Source organism: Plasmodium sp. gorilla clade G2 (assembly GCF_900097015.1).
Source record: "Plasmodium sp. gorilla clade G2 genome assembly, chromosome: 5".
NCBI classification, from domain to species: Eukaryota; Apicomplexa; class Aconoidasida; order Haemosporida; family Plasmodiidae; genus Plasmodium; species Plasmodium adleri (nom. inval.).
In genome coordinates this window covers 200,001-220,348 of record NC_041697.1, presented here as the reverse complement: position 1 = coordinate 220,348, position 20,348 = coordinate 200,001, and the positions used below count along the sequence as shown (strand labels likewise).

At 20.4% G+C, this 20,348-nt stretch overlaps 5 protein-coding genes across 5 annotated transcripts in view; 2 read left to right on the top strand and 3 right to left on the bottom strand.

The window, feature by feature from the left end:
• Positions 1-1,454: 1,454 nt before the first annotated feature.
• On the top strand, positions 1,455-3,632 carry PADL01_0505700 (rhomboid protease ROM4; the record flags this gene model as incomplete). Its single annotated transcript, XM_028685414.1, has 1 exon — positions 1,455-3,632. One exon carries the CDS (start codon positions 1,455-1,457, stop codon positions 3,630-3,632), a length of 2,178 nt encoding a protein of 725 aa, XP_028536915.1.
• Positions 3,633-4,472: 840 nt separating this feature from the next.
• Positions 4,473-7,971, bottom strand: PADL01_0505600 (transcription factor 25, putative; the record flags this gene model as incomplete). The annotated part of the gene is made up of 3 exons (XM_028685412.1): positions 4,473-4,555; positions 4,893-5,150; positions 5,316-7,971. 3 exons carry the CDS (start codon positions 7,969-7,971, stop codon positions 4,473-4,475), a joined length of 2,997 nt encoding a protein of 998 aa, XP_028536914.1.
• Positions 7,972-9,154: 1,183 nt separating this feature from the next.
• On the bottom strand, positions 9,155-11,632 carry PADL01_0505500 (GTPase-activating protein, putative; the record flags this gene model as incomplete). The annotated part of the gene is made up of 1 exon (XM_028685411.1): positions 9,155-11,632. One exon carries the CDS (start codon positions 11,630-11,632, stop codon positions 9,155-9,157), a length of 2,478 nt encoding a protein of 825 aa, XP_028536913.1.
• A 1,185-nt stretch (positions 11,633-12,817) lies between these two features.
• Positions 12,818-14,026, top strand: PADL01_0505400 (histone deacetylase,putative; the record flags this gene model as incomplete). The annotated part of the gene is made up of 1 exon (XM_028685410.1): positions 12,818-14,026. One exon carries the CDS (start codon positions 12,818-12,820, stop codon positions 14,024-14,026), a length of 1,209 nt encoding a protein of 402 aa, XP_028536912.1.
• Positions 14,027-14,518: 492 nt separating this feature from the next.
• The window catches only part of PADL01_0505300 (conserved Plasmodium protein, unknown function), a gene marked incomplete at both ends in the record, with an annotated part of 12,321 nt that continues 6,491 nt past the window's right edge, over positions 14,519-20,348 (bottom strand). The window contains one exon of the mRNA XM_028685409.1: positions 14,519-20,348. This exon is cut by the window's right edge and continues 2,809 nt beyond it. Within this exon, the coding sequence (XP_028536911.1) occupies positions 14,519-20,348 (5,830 nt within the window).

Here is a 20,348-nt window from a genome sequence, read left to right as displayed (position 1 = left end):
AAAATTAAAAAAAAAAAAAAACAAATCAAATAAATCAAAATAAAAGAAGAATCCTTTTATTGCATAATATATTTTATTAACCTTTTTTTTTTTTTTTTTCTTGTTTTTTTTTGTTATATAATTAAACTATATAAATTCAACTTAATAAGATTTTAATATGAATCCATTTTTGAAAAAATTATTTCTTTATTAATTGTGAAAAAAAAAAAAAAATATATATTGAAAGAAATATTTATGTATGCATGGTTATATTATATATATATATATATAATATATATGTGTATATGTGCTATTTTTTATTTTTTCATACATTTGTCCAATTTATAAAATATAAGAGAAAATAATTTTTTGGTTGCATATATGTAATTATATATATAAACATCAGAAAAAAAAAAAAAAAAAAAAATCAAAATAATTAAATATATATATTTATGTATATATTTTTTTTTTTTACAAATAATATGGAAAAAGATAATATATATAAATATATATAAGATTGTGCACATTAAAATGATAGAAATACTCATATTTTAAAAAATTTATTAAAACTGTACAAATATTTTTTGTATTTGTGTTATTTCCTTTTGAAATTATATGCATATATATATATATGTATATATGTTTGTTTATATGTAAAATTAATGTGTGTAAACTTTTTTTTTTTTGTTTTAGACAATTATATATACATATATATATATATATATATATATATATATATATATATATATATACTTTTTGAACATTTGACATAAAAATATTTTATTTTATTTATTTTATTTTATTTTTTTTTTTTTTTGAATTTCTTTTTGTTTTTCATTTAAAACGTATATATCAGTATCCCCGAAAGAAAAATAAAAACCCATATAAAATATTATGTACAAAAAAAAAAAAAAAAAGGGATTTATACTATGCATATATACATAAGTAAATAAATAAATATAACTATATATATATATATATATATATATATATATACATATATTTTTTTTTTTTTTTTTTTTTTTTTTTTTTTTTTTTGTTATGTGAAAAACGTAGAATCGTTCAAGTGTATTAAAAATTAAATGTTATAATGTAATTGTATAAGCCTATATATACATGAATATATGTATATATTTCACTTTATATATTTATTTGAAAAATTAATTGTTATAACTGTTGTATGGATTTAACAATTTGTAACGTTTCTAATGTTGCAATGTCAAAAATTTATAATCTCAAAAATATGAAAACCGAAATGTTTATAAATATTATATATTTATGAAAATTATAATTTGTATGTGTATTACACTTTCTATATTTGTTATTTATTTTTAGTGTCTTTTTTTTTATTTATAATAGAAACAATAATATATAACTTTAATCCGTTATTCATATATATATATATATATATATGTATATACATATACTCATATATGTATATGTTAAAATTATTTATTCACAATTACATTTAACACATGGGATCTAATACAGAGTTTAATCCGAAAAATGCCGAGAAAAAAAAAAGCAGCATATTTAGCGATTTAGAAATTCCAAAAGGGGATGTAAAGAAAAAAGCTAATTTATTCAATAATATGGAAAAGAAGAAAATTAGTATATTCAAGAAGACAAAAGGTGAAAATAATGAAGAGAAAAGGAAAAGTAGTCTATTTAGTGATTCTGAATCTGCAAATAATGAAGAACAAAAAAAAAAAAGCATATTCAATAATAATACTAAAATGAAAATCAACATATTTAATAATAATAATGAAAAAAAAAAAAGCTTTTCAATTAATGGAGATGAAAAGAAAAATAGCTTTTCAATTAATAACGATGAAAAGAAAAATAGCTTTTCAATTAATAACAATGAAAAGAAGAATAGTTTTTCAATTAATAATGATGAAAAGAAAAATAGCTTTTCAATTAATAATGATGAAAAGAAAAATAGCTTTTCAATTAATAACGAAAAAAAAAAAAATAGTGTATATAGTGATCTAGAATCACCTAAGAAAGAAGAAGAAAAAAGAATTAGCATATTTAGTGACTTAGAAACATCAACTAATATAGATGATGTATCTAGTAAGAAAAATTCACAACAATTATTAGTATATGGAGATGTGAAATTAAATAAAGGTTCCTTATTAAGTCCTAAGGTTCATGATTATGGCAATACAAGTGATAATATGAATGAAATAAATGATATAAAAATAATTGTAACAAGTGATGAGAATCTACATACATTACCATCAGGAGCTGTTGGTAGACGTGCTCCTTTGAATCCTTTTTCTTCTCCTATTCTTGGAAAATATAGAAGAAAGAATAAAAATGCAAAAACAAAAGTAAAAGACCCACGATTAAATAACAATCCTTTGATAGGAAGATTAACAGTATGTATATCAACAACTGCTATATTGTTTTGGGTATTTTTTGCAGAAATGGTTTTTAATTATAATACCTTTAATGGTAGATGTATATCTAAAGTTTTATATCCTATTTATACTGAAAATTTGGTTCATAAGAGGCAGCCATTTTTTGTATTTTTAGGATATGGTGCATGTGAATACAATTTAGATGAATCTGCATCTAATAGACATTTTGTTGGTTCTAAAGCATCAGATGAAGGATGGCCTGGAGATAAAGTAGAAGAAAATCCAGATGGTAGAGGATATGCAAATTGGGATTCTGTAAATAGTCGTGTATATAATTTATTAGGAGGTTTAAATACAAATTATATAAGAAATTATGGTGAGATATATAGATTATTTTGGTCTATGTATTTACATGGTGGGTTCATGCATATATTATTTAATGTAATTTGTCAAATTCAAATTTTATGGATGATTGAACCTGATTGGGGATCTATTAGAACAGCTCTTTTATTTTTTATTTCTGGTGTAACAGGGAATTTACTATCAGCTGTTTGTGATCCATGTGGTGTTACTATAGGTTCTTCTGGTTCTTTATATGGTTTAATAGGAGCTTTATTTACATATTATATTGAATATTGGAAAACAATTCCAAGACCATGTTGTGTTTTAATTTTTATGGTCCTTGTAGTAATGTTTGGTATAATAGTTGGAATGTTTGGATATACAGATAATTATGCACACATAGGTGGTTGTTTAGGTGGTCTTTTATTTGGATTTGCAACAATAACTACAGTATCAGCTGCTGATAAATGTACCTTAGGAGAAAGAATGCTTACATCTGCCCCTTTCTCTTGGTTTCTTTCAAATGAAACAAAGGAATTAATAAATGCAAAAGCTAAAGACAAAAAAATCAAAGGAGAAAATTTCAGAAAGAAACAGCTAGCTAATAAAGTACATAAAAATGATGCTCTTCATGTAGCTATGGCTGTTATGAAAAATAGAATAAATGATGAAGGTAGACCTCCATGTCGTATGAAATTAAGAGAATGGATCGTACGTATCACTGCTGCATCAACATTAATTATTATGTGGATTGTTTTATTTATTTATTTATTAAATGAAAAAGCATATAAATCATATTCCCCAATGGGACAAATAAAATTCTCAGGTGTCCATTCATGTTATTGTTGTCAAATAGTAAAGGATAAATTTACTTACATTAATGTAAATGATTTTTATTGGTGTTTTACAACTGAAGAAGCAACAAGATATTATTGTAATAAGTAGATAGATAGATAGATATATGGAGTATAATAAAAAAAAAAAAAAAAAATAGAAAGTCGGAATAAAATGTATAATTAATTTATGAGAAGAATACGTCCCAAAAAGATATTTGAATACAAAATAATTAAATAAAAATAAAAGTAATTATATGTGTATGTTCATGTGTTAGTTTGGGTAAACATTTTCTTTTGTACATAACTAATATGTGCTACAAAGAAAAAATAAAAAGAGAAACATAAATATTATATATATATATATATGTATATATATATGTATATATTTATTTATTTTGTAAGACAATGGGATAATCCATATCACAATCATTTTATTTTATTTTTTCTTTTGTATAATTTTTAAGACTATACACCTATAATTATAGTTAAAAAAAAAAATAGGAAAATTACCTGAACAGTTCATACAAATTTGGACTAACCAAAAAAAAAAAAAAAAAAAAAAAAAAAAAAAAAAAAAGAAAAAATAGCTATTTGGGGTATATTCGTTACATATAAAAGAACTATGTTAATTTATATAATTATATTTTTATAATTCTATATTTTTTTGTTTTCACAAATATTTGTACAAAAAAAAAAAGAAAAAATTAAAATATTTATGTGTGTCTCTTATTAAAGATATAATAATATATATATATATAAAACTAGATATTGAACATGAAACAGGCATACAAAAATATATATACATATATATATATATTTTTTTTTATTTATACTTTTGCCTTTTTCATTTTTAATATTTCATTTTAATTTAATTATTATTTTTTTTTAATTACATTTAAAAAGTTTTAAAATTTCAAAAAAAAAAAAAAAAAAAAAAAAGACATTTAAATTATTCACAATTAAAAAAATGCTTGATATTATCTAAGGTTGTTCTTAATACCGTTGAGAAATAGACAGGTCTTGACTTTGTACCTGTATTAGCAAAAATACAAAGTATAAATGAATAAATATTAAATAGAAATATATTTTAAAACATTTAACAGAAATAATAAATATACGGATATATATATATATATGTATGTATGTATATAAAATTATAATAATCCAAAAAATAATAATGTTCAATTCTTTTCTCCTAAAAAGAAAATTTCAAACAAAAAATAAGAACAAAATAAGAACAAAACAATAAAATAATATAAATAAATAAATATATATATATATATATATATATATATATATATATAATATTTTATATTTTTAACATGTATATATTTTATTTGTTTTAAAAATAGATATATTAATTTTTAACCACTATAATCCACTTGATACCAAGGTAACAAGCTCTGAAAAAAAGCTATTAACAAATTACTATTTAAAGATATATAATAATTTGATGCCCTGTTAGTTACAGTTGGATTATATGATCTATTTTTTTCCATTAAAAAATCAGGGAGTAAATAATTGTGTGATTTGAATTCTCCAACTCTAACATGTTTATATTTATTTATATCTAATAGTGCAATTTTTTTGTAGCCCTCCTTTCTTACCTCGTCAATTTCTTGAGATACTAAAAAATAAAAAAAATGAAAAAAGATATATATTATTTATATAAATATTGTTGGATCGTTATGTATTGATTAGACATAAAAGATTATCTCCCACTATATATAAATACATATATATATATATATATATATATATATATATATATATTTTTTTTTTTTTTTGTTACCCTTTTTATCTTTATACATTTCGTGTATGAAACTACTACACACATGTACCCATGTTATAATTTTTTCTGATTTATAATAAATATTATTTTTTTCTAAAAAGCAAGTAATAATTTTTTGTACAATTTCATATTCTTGCTTGTCAAACATTTGTGTATTTGAAAAAGGAGGAGCAGCTAATATATCTTGGAATAAGTAATCATATATTGTTTGTTTTACAATTTTTGTTTCTTTAAAATTATTATAATGAAGAAATATTTTTAAAAAACTAGGGAACTGTAATAGTGCTCTAATTAAAAACAGGTGTGCACAGAAGGAAACTGAATAATTTTGTTTACTATTATTATTATTGTTATTTTTATTATTATTATTATTATTATTATTTTTATTTTGATTTTGTTTTATATCATGTATGTCCTTTTGATTTGTATTCGATTTATTGTTATTTTCACATGCTTCATTTGTATGATAATTTATTTGCTCCTTCCATTTATAACAATTAAAACTTATATTAAAATGTGGAATCAAATATTTACATTCTTCATATGAGAATGAATTAATTATATCATTTATTTTAATAAGTTTTATGTCTTCAAGATTAAGATGAGTATTTATTTTTAAATATAAAGACATGGGTATAGCAAAAGCAAAATTTGGAAGTATGAAATGTAATCTTATTTCATAGTTATTAAAAATATATAATTTTTTTTGTTCATTCATAATAATAGACTGTTTGTTTTTTTGATATGTAAAAATATCACAATCTTGTGATGAATGTATGGAATTATTTTTTAATATATCATTTTGATCACATTTATTTATATGTACCTCTGTTTGCTCTTTATCTGTATTGTAAGTAGTATCATTTTTTGTAGATGCTTCATTTTTATTTGTTGACACCTCATTATTTGAAGAATAATGATCATCATTTTTAGGTTCTATGTTAACTTTATTTATATTATGTTCTTCACATTTAGTGTTTTGAATGTTTTCTTTGTCTTCATTAGATTGAATGTTAATGTTATTTATTTTATCAGTATTATTAGTAGTAAGATTATCTTCCATATGTTGTATAGGAAGTACATTTTCTTGATCGATTAACAAGGTTATTATTTGAGCATATGTGTGAGGAGGTATTACAGCTTGAATATTTTGTATTATAAAATTAAAGGAGAAATATAAAAGAAAATCATATAAATTACATTTGAGAATAATATTATCAATTCTTAATAATATACTACATAAATCATTAGCTAGATCAATTTTGCATAAGAGCTTTGCAATTTCTAATGCTGTGATTGTACAGGCTTCATTTTCTAATGATTGCATATGCATATATAATGATTTGAATATACATTTATTATCATAAATATAAGGATTAATAAAAACATTAAAATTTTTATTTAAAAAATTAGGATGAAAATTTATATGAAAAATATTTTGTAACAATAAAATAGATGTTTTAATAAAATTATTAGCAATTTCATAATTTCTTGTTTCATTATAATATTCAGCTAATACAAGTAATGTTTCTATATGGAATGGATATTTTTTTAATAATTCATTCATTGCTTGTATATCATGTGAATCTAATAATAAATAAAATAAATTTTCAGCATCCAAATAGAATTTATTTTTTTCAATTTTAAATTGATTATCATTATATTTCATAGATAAAGGTGCTTGAACAATTTTTGTTGTAAAATCTTGAATTATCCAATTCTTCAAATATTTTATTTTACTTTTTTGAATATACTTTTTTTGTTTAACAAAATTTTTACCAAATATTCTTTTTAATTCTATATTTACATCAAAATTATTTTTTTCTAATTTTAGGCAATACTCATATTTTTCATGTGTGCATGTAAAAAGTTGAATCTGAATGGATTCTCCTTCATTATTATAATCACTACAAGAATTTTTATTATCACTTTTATTATTATCTGGATTGATCATAAAATTTTTATTCCCCTCATCTTGTGAAACATTAACTTTATTATATTCTATATTGTTGTCATCTCTTTGATGATGATTACATATATGATTATTTAAATTATTTGTTCCTTTCTTATTTTTTTTTTCTTCTTTATTTATTTCATTCAATATATCTGATATTTCTTCATCCACATTTTTTTTCTTTTTTTTTTTTTTCTTTTTCTTCTCTTCCACACTTGTGGTTATATCAAAATAATTATCAAGTCGTTTTTCAATATTATCTTTTGTTTGAATGGTATTCTTTGTTTGAATGGAATCCTTTGTTTGAATGGTATTCTTTGTTTGAATGGTATCCTTTGTTTGAATGGTATTCTTTGTTTGAATGGTATTCTTTGTTTGAATGGTATTCTTTGTTTGAATGGTATTCTTTGTTTGAATAGTATCCTTTGTTTCATTGTTATATTTTTTTTTATTTCCTTTTTGTTTCTCTGTTAATTTATTATGCTCAATATTTTGTTTACCTTCATTATCATTTTTATCAGTATTTGTATTGTGGCTTGTTACACTGTCATCACTTTCTGATGACATTAAATAAGTGAAAACATTTTTCTTTTTTTTCCTTTCTATTAATTCTAAAGATGACGATTCTTCTTCTTCATTAATTTTTTTTATCTCATCTTTTGTTTTCTCTTTTAAAAATTTTTTCAGCAGTCTGCTAGACATTCTATTATTAAAAAGGGTAATGTAACAATAAATACAGAAATATAAACATAAAAAAAAAAAATATATATATATATATATATATATATATATTTAATATATATATTTTATTTTTTAAAATATGAAAAAACCTTTCAAGGGGCAGAAAAAGAAAACACGCTCATCAAAATGTATTTGAAGTGTATAATATTATAATCTTATTATTTACAATAAAATTTTTTTTTTTTTTTTTTAAATAAAAATATACAAAATAATGTTCTCTACACTTAAAAAAATATATATATTATAAATAAATAAATATAAACATAAATATATATATATATATATATATATATATATATATAATTTAATATATTTTTTAAATAAGGATTGATTATAACATTATATATGTTGATAATAATCTATCAAAAAAAAGGTACAAAAAAAAAAAAAAAAATATAATATTAATAAAAAATATAACAATATAAACATAAACATAAATATATATTTATATATATATATACCATTTATTTTAAAGATTGTATATTCTCTCAAATTTGAAAAACACAAATAATATTAATATATAAAATATATACTATATAATATATATTATATATATAATATATATAATTATTATATATTCAAAACAACGAACAAATTGAATGTCAAGCACGTTTATTATTATATGAGGAGAAAAATACTTAAAAAGAAAAAAAAAAGCTCATAACTAAAAAAATAATAAAACCAAACATATGAAAAAATAGAAAATAGAAAAATACATGAATCAACAAATTATTATGAGAAAAGTGTCAGCATCTTAAATATACAAAAAGGAAATATATATAAAAAAAAAAAAAAAAAAAAAAAAAAAAATACATATATATATATAAATATATAAATATTTTATTATATTATATATATATGGCTATTTTTTATTTTTTTATTTTTTATTTTTTTATTTTTTATTTTTTTTTTTTTCCCTACATTGAAGGTTTGAATAATATATATTAACCTTCATTGAAATATTTACAAAAAAAAAAATAATAAATAAATATATTAAATATGTTTACAACATATATATATATATTTATATATTTAGATTTATAATTTTTTGAGTTGATAAAAAATAATTTGTAATTTTCTATTTTTTGGCATATGACAATATTATTTTATATAATTCAATTTGATGTTATTTCTTTTGATGTTATTATTTTTTAAAATTATTTGTTTCTGAAGATTTTGTTAAATTTAAATCATAATATGTATTTGTCTCTAAAAAGAAATTTGATGAATTATTTGTATGATCATTTTCTTTTATATCTTCTAATGATTCATTTGTGTTTTTATTGTTTAAATTTTTTGTATTACATAAAATATTTGAATTAAAATGTACACTTAAACATGTGGTGTTAGTAAGAACGATTTCATTTGAATAATTTGGATTCTTAAAAATGTTTCCACAATTAAAATGTTGAAAAAAATTTCGATAATAGAAATGGTTATTCGAATAATGATTATAAGAGAGGTTGTTATTTGTATCATCATCATAATTTTTATTGTCATTTGTATCATCATCATAATTTTTATTGTCATTTTTTTCATTGTCATAATTTTTATTGTCATCTTTTTCATTGTCATAATTTTTATTGTCATTTTTTTCATTGTCATAATTTTTATTGTCATCTTTTTCATTGTCATTTTTTTCATTGTCATAATTTTTATTGTCATTTTTTTCATTTTCCTTTTTTTTGTTACTATTAGTATCACCATTTTGCCTGTAAAAATAATTAATATAATCAACATAGGTGTCATCAAAGTTAAAGAAATTTCTAAATCTTTCCTTTATTTTGGATGTTAATGTATGTTTATTATTTTGTTTAATCTGAATTGAACATCTGAGTTTTCCATTATTTTCTTTGACAAGTAAATTAATTTTTTGATGCTTTTTTTTTAACAGAATAATTTGTGTGAGCATTCTATTTGTTATTTTGAATTTTTTTAAATATATAAAGAAATTATTTTCTTGAAAAAGATAATTAATAAAAGGAGATTTGGTTATAGTTTTTAAATATGTTAAGGCTTTATCATAAGATAAATGTATAATATTATTTTCATGATAATATAAAAGAATTAATGTGAATTTCATTAATATTTTTATTCCAAATAAAAAAAATAAATCCCATAATTTTAATGTATTTTCAAAACTTAAATCTTGAGAAAATAAGGTCAAAAACCAATTCACACAAAAAAAATCGATTTTTATTTTTTTCCTTCTAAAATAATAAAAAAGTTTAGGTATATATGCTTTTATTAATATATTTAATTGATAGATTATTTTTTTTAATTGTGGAAAATTATATGAGAACATTCCTTTTATATTATAATTTTTTAACATTGATATAAAACAACGTATTGTATCTATATTTTTTCTAAAAACTAATAATAATATACCAGCTATATAATTCATTCCTTGACAATATCCTATACGTTCATAATATAATGAACATACTTTTAATATATCTAATAATTTATTTTGCATATTCATATTTTTATTTATAAAATGTGGATTATTTGGAAATGTTCTATTAATATCTTTTTCTATTGTTTTATCATATATACTCTTTCTATTCTTTAATTCTTTATAATATTCTTCACTTATGTAAGTATTCTCTTCTAGAAGTATCGCTTTCCAAATAAAGCTTCTTTTTTCGTCACTTATAAATTGATACTTATATAACGTTTTTAAATTATTCAAAGAATATACTTCAAAAAATAATATTTTGCATGTTAAAGAAAATATATCTCTTTCTTTTTCGTTTAAAAAGGAAATAATTTTCTTTCCTAAAAAAGTTTGTAAGTTGGGTCTCACAATTGCGTTTTTTAAGAAGCTTCTTAGATATCCTTTATCACAGTAAGTAGAATATTTCTCTTCCTCAAATGGATCATCACATTGATTATCACAATGATTATCATAATGATTATCACAATGATTATCATAGGGATCATCACATTGATTATCATAATGATCATCACATGGAATCTCACAATTATCATCACAATTATCATCACAATTATGATCACAATTATCATCACAATTATCATCACAATTATCATCATAATTATCATCAGAATGATCATCATATTGATTGTCATAAGTATGATTATTATCATCATCTTCAACATTGCAATCCTTTATTTTTGATGAACTCATGATACACTTATAATCCACGTCATTGTCATTTCTTATTAAATCATTTTTATATGATTTATATATATCATATTTATTATATAAATAGCATTTTCCATATTCCTCCGTTTCTGATTTATTACTTTCAACAAGGGTTGGCATTGTGTTATCTTCAACAGTTTCTCTTCCTACAGAATAATTTAATTTATCATCTTGAATCTTTTCTTTGTCTCTCTTTAAAAAACTATCAAAATTGTAATATAAATCTATTTGACTATTATTATTATTATTATTAAGTTGTGAACTTAACCCATGTATAGCTGGGCTACCAAAAATTTTAATAGAAGGTTTTTTTTTTCCACTTATTTTTTCTTCTTCCTCTTCTTCTTTCATATCATAATGATTATATGCTTTGATATCCTGTGTTTCATTTTTATATAATGCACTAATTTTTTGTTTATAATTATCCTTTTCTTTTATTATATCATTATTAAACATTTCTACTTTTCACAATGACAGGTGTATGAGGAGTAGCACAAGAACAACATGTAAAAAATTAAAAAATAATAAATGAATAATAAATGAATTAATAAATATAAATATATATATATATATATATATATATATATATATATGCGGGAACTCTTTATATTATTTTTTTAAAAAAGTTGACAATATCTTATGCATACATGAGTATGCAAAAATTAAATACATAAATAAATATATATAATATATATATATTTATTTATTTATATATTTTTATAAAACTCTGTAATGTTAATAAATATACAAAAAAAAAAGAAAAAAAAAAAAACTCACAAAATTTAAAACTAAAAATTAAGGTGATAAATATAAAAATAATGACAGTATTAATAATTATTTTCAAAAGCTTATTTTTCCTATTTATGATATTTAAAAAATATATTATATATTATATATATATATATATATATATATATAATAAGAAATAATTTATATAAAAATATATTAATGACGATTATTGAAAAGCAAAAATATTACAAATAAGGGAATACATATATATAAAATAATACACGTATATATTATATATATGTATTTTTTTTTTTTTTTTTTTTTTTTTTTTTTTTTTTAATTTTAATATTTTAAATAACCAATATTTATTGTTAATTCTGTTATATGTAAAAATAAAGAAAAACGAAAAGTTATAAAAATTAATTATATAAAAATATATATATATATATTATATGAGGATAAAATAAAAAATATACATATATATGTATATATATATATATATATATATAATTTTTTACAACTCGTATGAAATATAGATATTTTCCTTTTATCATTTTTTATGATTTCCATTTGTCGTATCCAGCTATGCACATTTATTATTTACTAAAATATATATATATATATGAATTTTAAATATATATATATATATATATATATATATATATTTTTATATTGTGCTCTTTTTAATATTAAATAGTCATACAGCGTAACATGAAGCATATTATATTATGGTATATATATTTATATTTATATATATTTTATTTTATTTTTTTTGAAATATATGTTGTGAAGAATAAAAATTTGAATATATTAAAGAGTAATATTTTCCTTTTAACATGTATAAATAAAAATAAACATATTTTCTTTTATATATTAAGAAAGAATAAGAAAGAAAATAATAAGATTTATCAAATGAAAAAATCTGTAGATATTTATATTGAAAAATTTATATATACAGATTTATATAAAGAATATAAAAAAATAAAATATAATAATTACGATATATTTTGTAAGGATATAGAAACAGATGTAAATGAAACATCCTTACATCCAAACTTTCTATCAACAATACAATTACAAATAAATAAATATGCAAAAAAAAGTCTGAACGAAATAAGATTTAATACAATTTTTTCTGAACAAAAAATTTTTTCCACATCTTCAAAAAATCCTCCTTATGTTTTTCATCCCATATATTCTAATGTAAATAATAATAATAGTAAAAATAATAGTAAAAATAGTAGTAATATTTCTTGTTATAATGACCATGTTTATTATGATGAACGATTTAAAATTAAAAAATATGAAAATATATTCATGTATTTAAATAAAGAAAAAATATATGATACTAATTATTATATCCCTGTATGGAATATACAAAATATAATATCTTCTTTATTTAATATACATGATAAAAGCTTTATTTATAATATGCTTAATATTATAATAGAAAAAAAAGAAATAAATATGTTTCAATTAAATTTATCTTCTGAATTAATCTCTCGCTTCTTAATAGAAATTAATGGATCTTTATTATCATCTTTACTTTCATTAAAATATAAAATGTCTATACATATAGGAGGAGGAAATCATCATTCCAAAAAAGGAAGAGGTGATGGATTTTGCATATTTAATGATATTGCTATATGTATTCATTTTTTATTATCTAATAATATTATAAAAAATGTTATTGTCTTAGATGTAGATGTTCATCAAGGTGATGGAACTGCAGAAATTTTTCATAACGTGTCAAATGTAAAAACTGTTAGTATACATTGTAAAGATAATTATCCTCATATAAAAAAAAAATCATATATTGATATAGAATTAAATTCATATATAGAAGATAATGAATATCTTTCTATATATGAAAACATTTTTAAAATTATTAAAAATATTCTCTTACCAGATACTATCATCTTTTATATAGCAGGAGTAGATATAAGTAAAGATGATGATCTAGGTCTTCTTAATATATCTGATGAAGCAATCTATAAAAGAGATTTCTTAACATATCGAATGGCAATACAAAATAATATACCTATTGTTACACTTATCTCAGGGGGATATAACGAATCTGAACACGTACTAACACAGAAGCACCTCCTAACATTTAAGTAGGACAATAAATATAAATATATATATATATATATATATATATATGTATTTATTTATTTATTTATTTATTTTTTTATTTATTCCTTTTCCTATTCATGTTCACCATCTCGCAGGGCAGCAAAGGATGCGTGGAATACAATGAAAAAAGAATGACTATGCATGCAACTCTTGTTTTGTTTTGTTTTATTATTTTTTTTTTTTTTTTATAATTTTACATTTATTTTTAATAGTATTTTGTTAAATGATTAAAGGTATGCTCATTTATAGAGCTTTAAAAATAATAAGTAACAAGAAAAAAAAAAAAAAAAAAAAAAAAAAAATATATATATATATAATAAATGACGAATATATATACACACACACATACATATATGCATACATATATGCATACATATATGCATCCATATATACATATATACATACATATATACATACATATATACATACATACATACATATCAGAAATATTATATATAATATTTCCATATTTTTTATTTAATTAGATCCCTTCTGTTTATTTTTAATTCGAGCACTTTGTCGACAATTTATTTTTGTAGGAACAATTTTTTCTTTTTTTTTGGGACGTATTATTTTTTTTAAGGTATCATTTTCTTTTTCCTTTTTCACATTTAAATTTATCTTATCAGGAGGAATATAAATATTTTCTGTATCTGTCACATTTTTACATATCATATTTGTTTCATTTTGTTTTTGATCTTTTGATGAATACAATTTTATTTTCCTTTTATATTTGGATACTATATTTTTATTTATATTATTGATTTGTTTATTTATGAAAGTACCTCTTTTTCTATTTGGAGGAGTAAAATCATGTTCTTTGTTATTTTCTATTCTATTTTCTAACAATATTTCTGTTATTGCTTGTGTTTTAATTTGTAAATGTTCCTCATAATTTATTTCTGTAAATGGTATTTTTTTATCACTTCCTGAAGAAAGTAGATTAAAGCTCAAAAGGGAAGTAAGTGCATTTGACGTGTCTTCTGTTAATCCGTTTGAAATATCGGTTGACATATCAGTTGACAAATCATTTGACAAATCATTTGACATGTTATTTGATATATTATTTGATAAATCATTTGATATATCATTTGATATATCATTTGACATATCATTTGACATATCATTTGACTTATCATTTGACTTATCATTTGACGTATCATTTGTTACGTTTATTGGGATATTCTGTGATATTTTCCTTTGTGTAGCTCTTTTTATATCTTTTTTATTTAATATATTTGTTCTTCCATATTTCTTTGTAGTCCCTACCATCTCATCACCTTTCATTGATCCTTTAAAGATACCATTTAATCGTTCATTTTTTATTATATTTCTGTTATTTTCTTCAACATGTACACTATAATTTTTATCATCCTCCATTTCGACTAATTTTTCATTATTTAAACATTCATCTTTATTATATCTTCTGGATAAATTATAATTTTTAATTCCTTTTGTTATTTTATTTGAAGACAACAATTCATTTTCTTTTATTCTGGTAATTTTTTTATTATTTACTATATGTACATTTTTTACACTTGTATTATCATCATTATTTTTATTATTGCTAATCAAAATATTTTCCTTTTTCTCTTCATTAGCTGTAAGTTCATTACAATTATTTGTAATTTGTTTCAATGATTGATTATTGTTTTCACTGTTTAGTAATGTTTTATTTTCTATATCATTATTATATATCTCTATATTATATGTCTCTACATCAGATGTTTGTTCGATATAATTCTTTTTATATTTCTCTATTTTATTATCATCTTCATTTGATGATTTTACTTTTGAATTTTCTACTTTTTCTTTTATTACACTTTCGTCATTTTCAAAAAATTCTGAACAAGTCAGAATTTTTTCATCATTTTGGCTATTTTGTTCATGTACTTTATATTGATCTGTTATTTGATCACATTTTGAAACATTATCTTTTAAATTTTGAGATAGATTGTTATTATGAATTTCCACTTTATTCTCATCTTTGTTATTAATAGAATTTGTATATATTTGGTTTATCTCTTTATTAACATATATATTTATTTGGTTATTATTTTTTTCATTTTTTTTCTCTTCATTTTTGTTCTCGTCATTTTTTTTCTCTTCATTTTTTTTCTCTTCATTTTTATTGTCTTCATTTTTGTTTTCTTCATTTTTGTTTTCTTCATTTTTTTTCTCTTCATTTTTGTTCTCTTCATTTTTTTTCTCTTCATTTTTATTGTCTTCATTTTTGTTTTCTTCATTTTTGTTTTCTTCATTTTTGTTCTCTTCATTTTTTTTCTCTTCATCCGTAAAAACTGGGCCAATGCTTGCTCCAAATTTTTCAATTCTTGACAGTTCAATGTCATACTCGCGTACTTGTATTTCTTCACAAAAAATGACTTTGCTATTACGTGTGTTTCTTTTTTTTTTCTGATTTATATTATTTAAGAGATTGAGATTGAAGGATTTTTCATTTGATGTGGTTAACAACTCCTGTTTATTAATATTTTCATCATCATCCTTATTAATATTAATATTATTATTATTATTATTATCATCGTTCATGTGATTATTATTATTGTTGTCATGCTTAATTTCGTCTTTTTCTGTGTGTGATCCTTTAATATTTAGGAATTCATGTTTTTCCTCTATTAACACATTATCTACACATTTATCAATATCATTATCTTTGTTATGATCATTATCTTTGTTCTTATTATCATTATCTTTGTTCTTATTGTCATTATCTTTGTTGTTATTGTCATTATCTTTTTCGTTTTCCATTTTTTTTAATGAACAAACGTAATCATTGCTATTTATAAAAGGAGTGTGCACTAAATTTGAGGGAAGTGTCCTTGAAGGGTCAGCACCAGAATTTTTATGAACACTTGAACAATGCTCTGTCAACATATTATAATTATCAAAATAAATATTTACACACAATGGACAATGATAATGTGGATCGATTATAATTCTTTTTGTTTTTTTTTTCTTCTTTTTAATTCCTTTATTAATATAATTCATATTTGTTTTATTTTCTTCCATATCTTCTTTATTATGTATTAATTTACAAGGAAAAATAATATATCCTCCAAGAATTTTTCTATTCATCCAATGTTCATTTAAATAATGTGAATAATTTTTTATATAACTATTTGGAGGATAATATTTTTTATCACACAAAGGACATAAAAATTTTTGCCAGTCTGGTTTCCCATATATTAATCTTTGATCTTCTAAAGAATGAAAAGCTTCGATTCGTAATGGCATGACAGGAGATCTATGCATTTCTTTATAAATGTTCGTTATATATGGTATATCACTATTTAATTTTTCTGCTTGAACAATAGCATTTCTAGTATTTGAATCATAAGTATTCTCATTATTAATATGTATCTCTATATGTTCATTTATATCTGTATTTAATTTATTTTCATTCATAATATTTTCTTCATTTAAAAATATATCATCTTTATTTGTTTCATATAATATTTCTGATTCTTTTTTTTCTATATCATTATTAATATTCTTAATGTCATTTAATTCTTTATGTGAGTATTTATCATATGTATAATTCATAACTTTTTCGGTATTTTTTTCTTTTTCATTATTATATATAGGGTTCTCCACATTTACAGGTTCGTATATTGTTTCTTTTGATTGAATGTTTAAAGATATTTCTTTTAAGGAATTTAAATTAGTATTATCATTTTTTATTTTATCATCGTCATTTAGTTTTTTGTCATTTACATCACATTCCTTCTTATCACATACAATATTATCTCTTTCATTTATGTTTTCTTCAAATTCTTTTCTAACTATAATATTTGATGGGACTACCAAATTATTTTTTTCGCACATACTTAAAATATTACGATTTAATTGCCTTTCATCAGGATCATTTGATGATATTTGCTTGTCACCATTTTTCATGTTTTCTTGTAGATCTAATACATTTTTTTCATGTTCGGAGTATTCTTTTGAATTATGATTATTAGATATATTTTTTTTAATAACGTTAGTATCATTTTGACATATAAAGTTTTTTATTCTATCATATGTATTTTCTATATTATTCATTTCTTTGTTATCTTTTTGATTTGTAAAATTATGTGCTATGGAAGAATCATCTTCAGGAGAAACATTTTTTTCGTTTTTATTTATGGTTGTAGTGGCAACATGAACAAATTTAGACATGTCCAGATTATTTATTATATTGTTATTAATAAGATTAATTATTTCTTCATCTATCATTTCTTTATCTATCATTTTTTTATGTGTCATTTTTTTATCTATCATTTTTTTATGTGTCATTTTTTTATCTATCATTTTTTTATGTGTCATTTTTTTATCTTTCATTTCTTCATCTATCATTTCTTTAGCTATCATTTCTTTATCTATCATTTTTTTATCACATTTTTTTTCAAATTCTTCATATTCGTGATTCTCTCTATTTTCATCGAACTCTTTCAAAACATCTGTTGCAAGACTACTATTTTCATCAACACTGTAGTGACAATTATAATCATTATTATTATTATTTTCATCATTTTCATCATTTTCATGTTTTTCATCATTTTCATCATTTTCTTCATTTTCATTATTCTCATTGTCTTCATTTTTTTTGTATAAATCTAAAAAAAAGGCAAAATAATAATTTTTCATAATATTGTAATAATTATACTTACGAGATTTACTATCTCTCTTATGTCCTTTCTTATGTTTACGGCTTTTGTCATTAACATGCCTATGGTTATTATATTTATGATCCTTCTCATTCTCACATATATCATGCCTATCATGCTCAGACATATCATTCTTGTCATGTTCATTCATATCATGCCTATCATGTTCAGACATATCATGCCTATCATGCTCAGACATATCATGCCTATCATGTTCAGACATATCATTCTTATCATTTTCATTCATATCATTCTTATCATGTTCATTCATATCATGCCTATCATTTTCATTCATATCATTCTTATCATGTTCAGACATATCATGCCTATCATTTTCATTCATATCATGCCTATCATTTTCATTCATATCATGCCTATCATTTTCATTCATATCATGCCTAACATTTTCATTCATATCATTCTTATCATGTTCAGACATATCTACCTTATCGTTCATACATATGTCTTCCTTATAATTAATATTAATTTTTTTATCAGCTTCAAAAGTACTATTACTTATGCACGATAATGGCGATAAACGCACTTGCCTACAATTAGAACTATTTTTTTTTACATTATCTGAAGATTCATTATCAAAAAAATTTCTATAACTGTTATAATTATTTTTATTACTCTTATTTTGAGAGATTCCTGTTTTATATTCATCGGATAATGATATATTTTCTTTTTCATTTATACACATATTTGAAACATTTTCTTGTTCATTATTTTGTATTTTATATAATTCTTTTAAAAAGTTATATTCTTTTATCTCGTCAGAAGAAAAAGTGTGCACAACTTTTGCCTGATCACCTGCACTGTTCATATGTTTTTTAGAACTAGCCAAAGCAGTAGAATCTATATATTTTTTATTATTTAGTTTTGATTTTTCATATTTTTCTCTTAATTTTAAAATTTTCATAAATTTAATATTAAAATCATCATTGTAAGAGTAAATATTACTATTATAAAAATCATATAAAGAATTATTAAATGCATTTTTTAAATGATTATTTTTAAATTGCTCCTTTGTTACTTTTTCACCTGACCTGTTCATGTGTTTTTTATCAAGTGTTAATAAATTTTGATTTTCTTCCTTGTTGATATCATTGTTAAGATGTTTGGAGTATATTCCAAGGAAATCATTACTGTCGTTTATATTGTTAGATGTTTCATAACTATCACTATAAATATTATAATTAAAAGGATGATGATAATTATGTAGCATGTGTTCATTATTAATGTTTATATGATTATTTATATGATTATTTATATGATCATTTATATGACCATTTATATGATCATTTATATGATCATTTATATGATCATTTATATGACCATTTATATGATCATTTATATTATTATTTATATATTTATTTATATTATTATTTATATTATTGTCTATATTATTGTTTATATCATATTCATTTTTATTAATATAACTATAATTTGTAATTGTGCTACGATATTCACAAGTGTCATTATAATTATATCCAATATGATCATTTTCTTTTGTTACATGTTTATAATATTTATCTGTGAGTTTTTTTACAAAATCATTGTAAATTTTGTTATTATCTTCATTATTTATATTTGATATATTTTGTATAAAATTTTTAATATCTGTTAAAGTAACA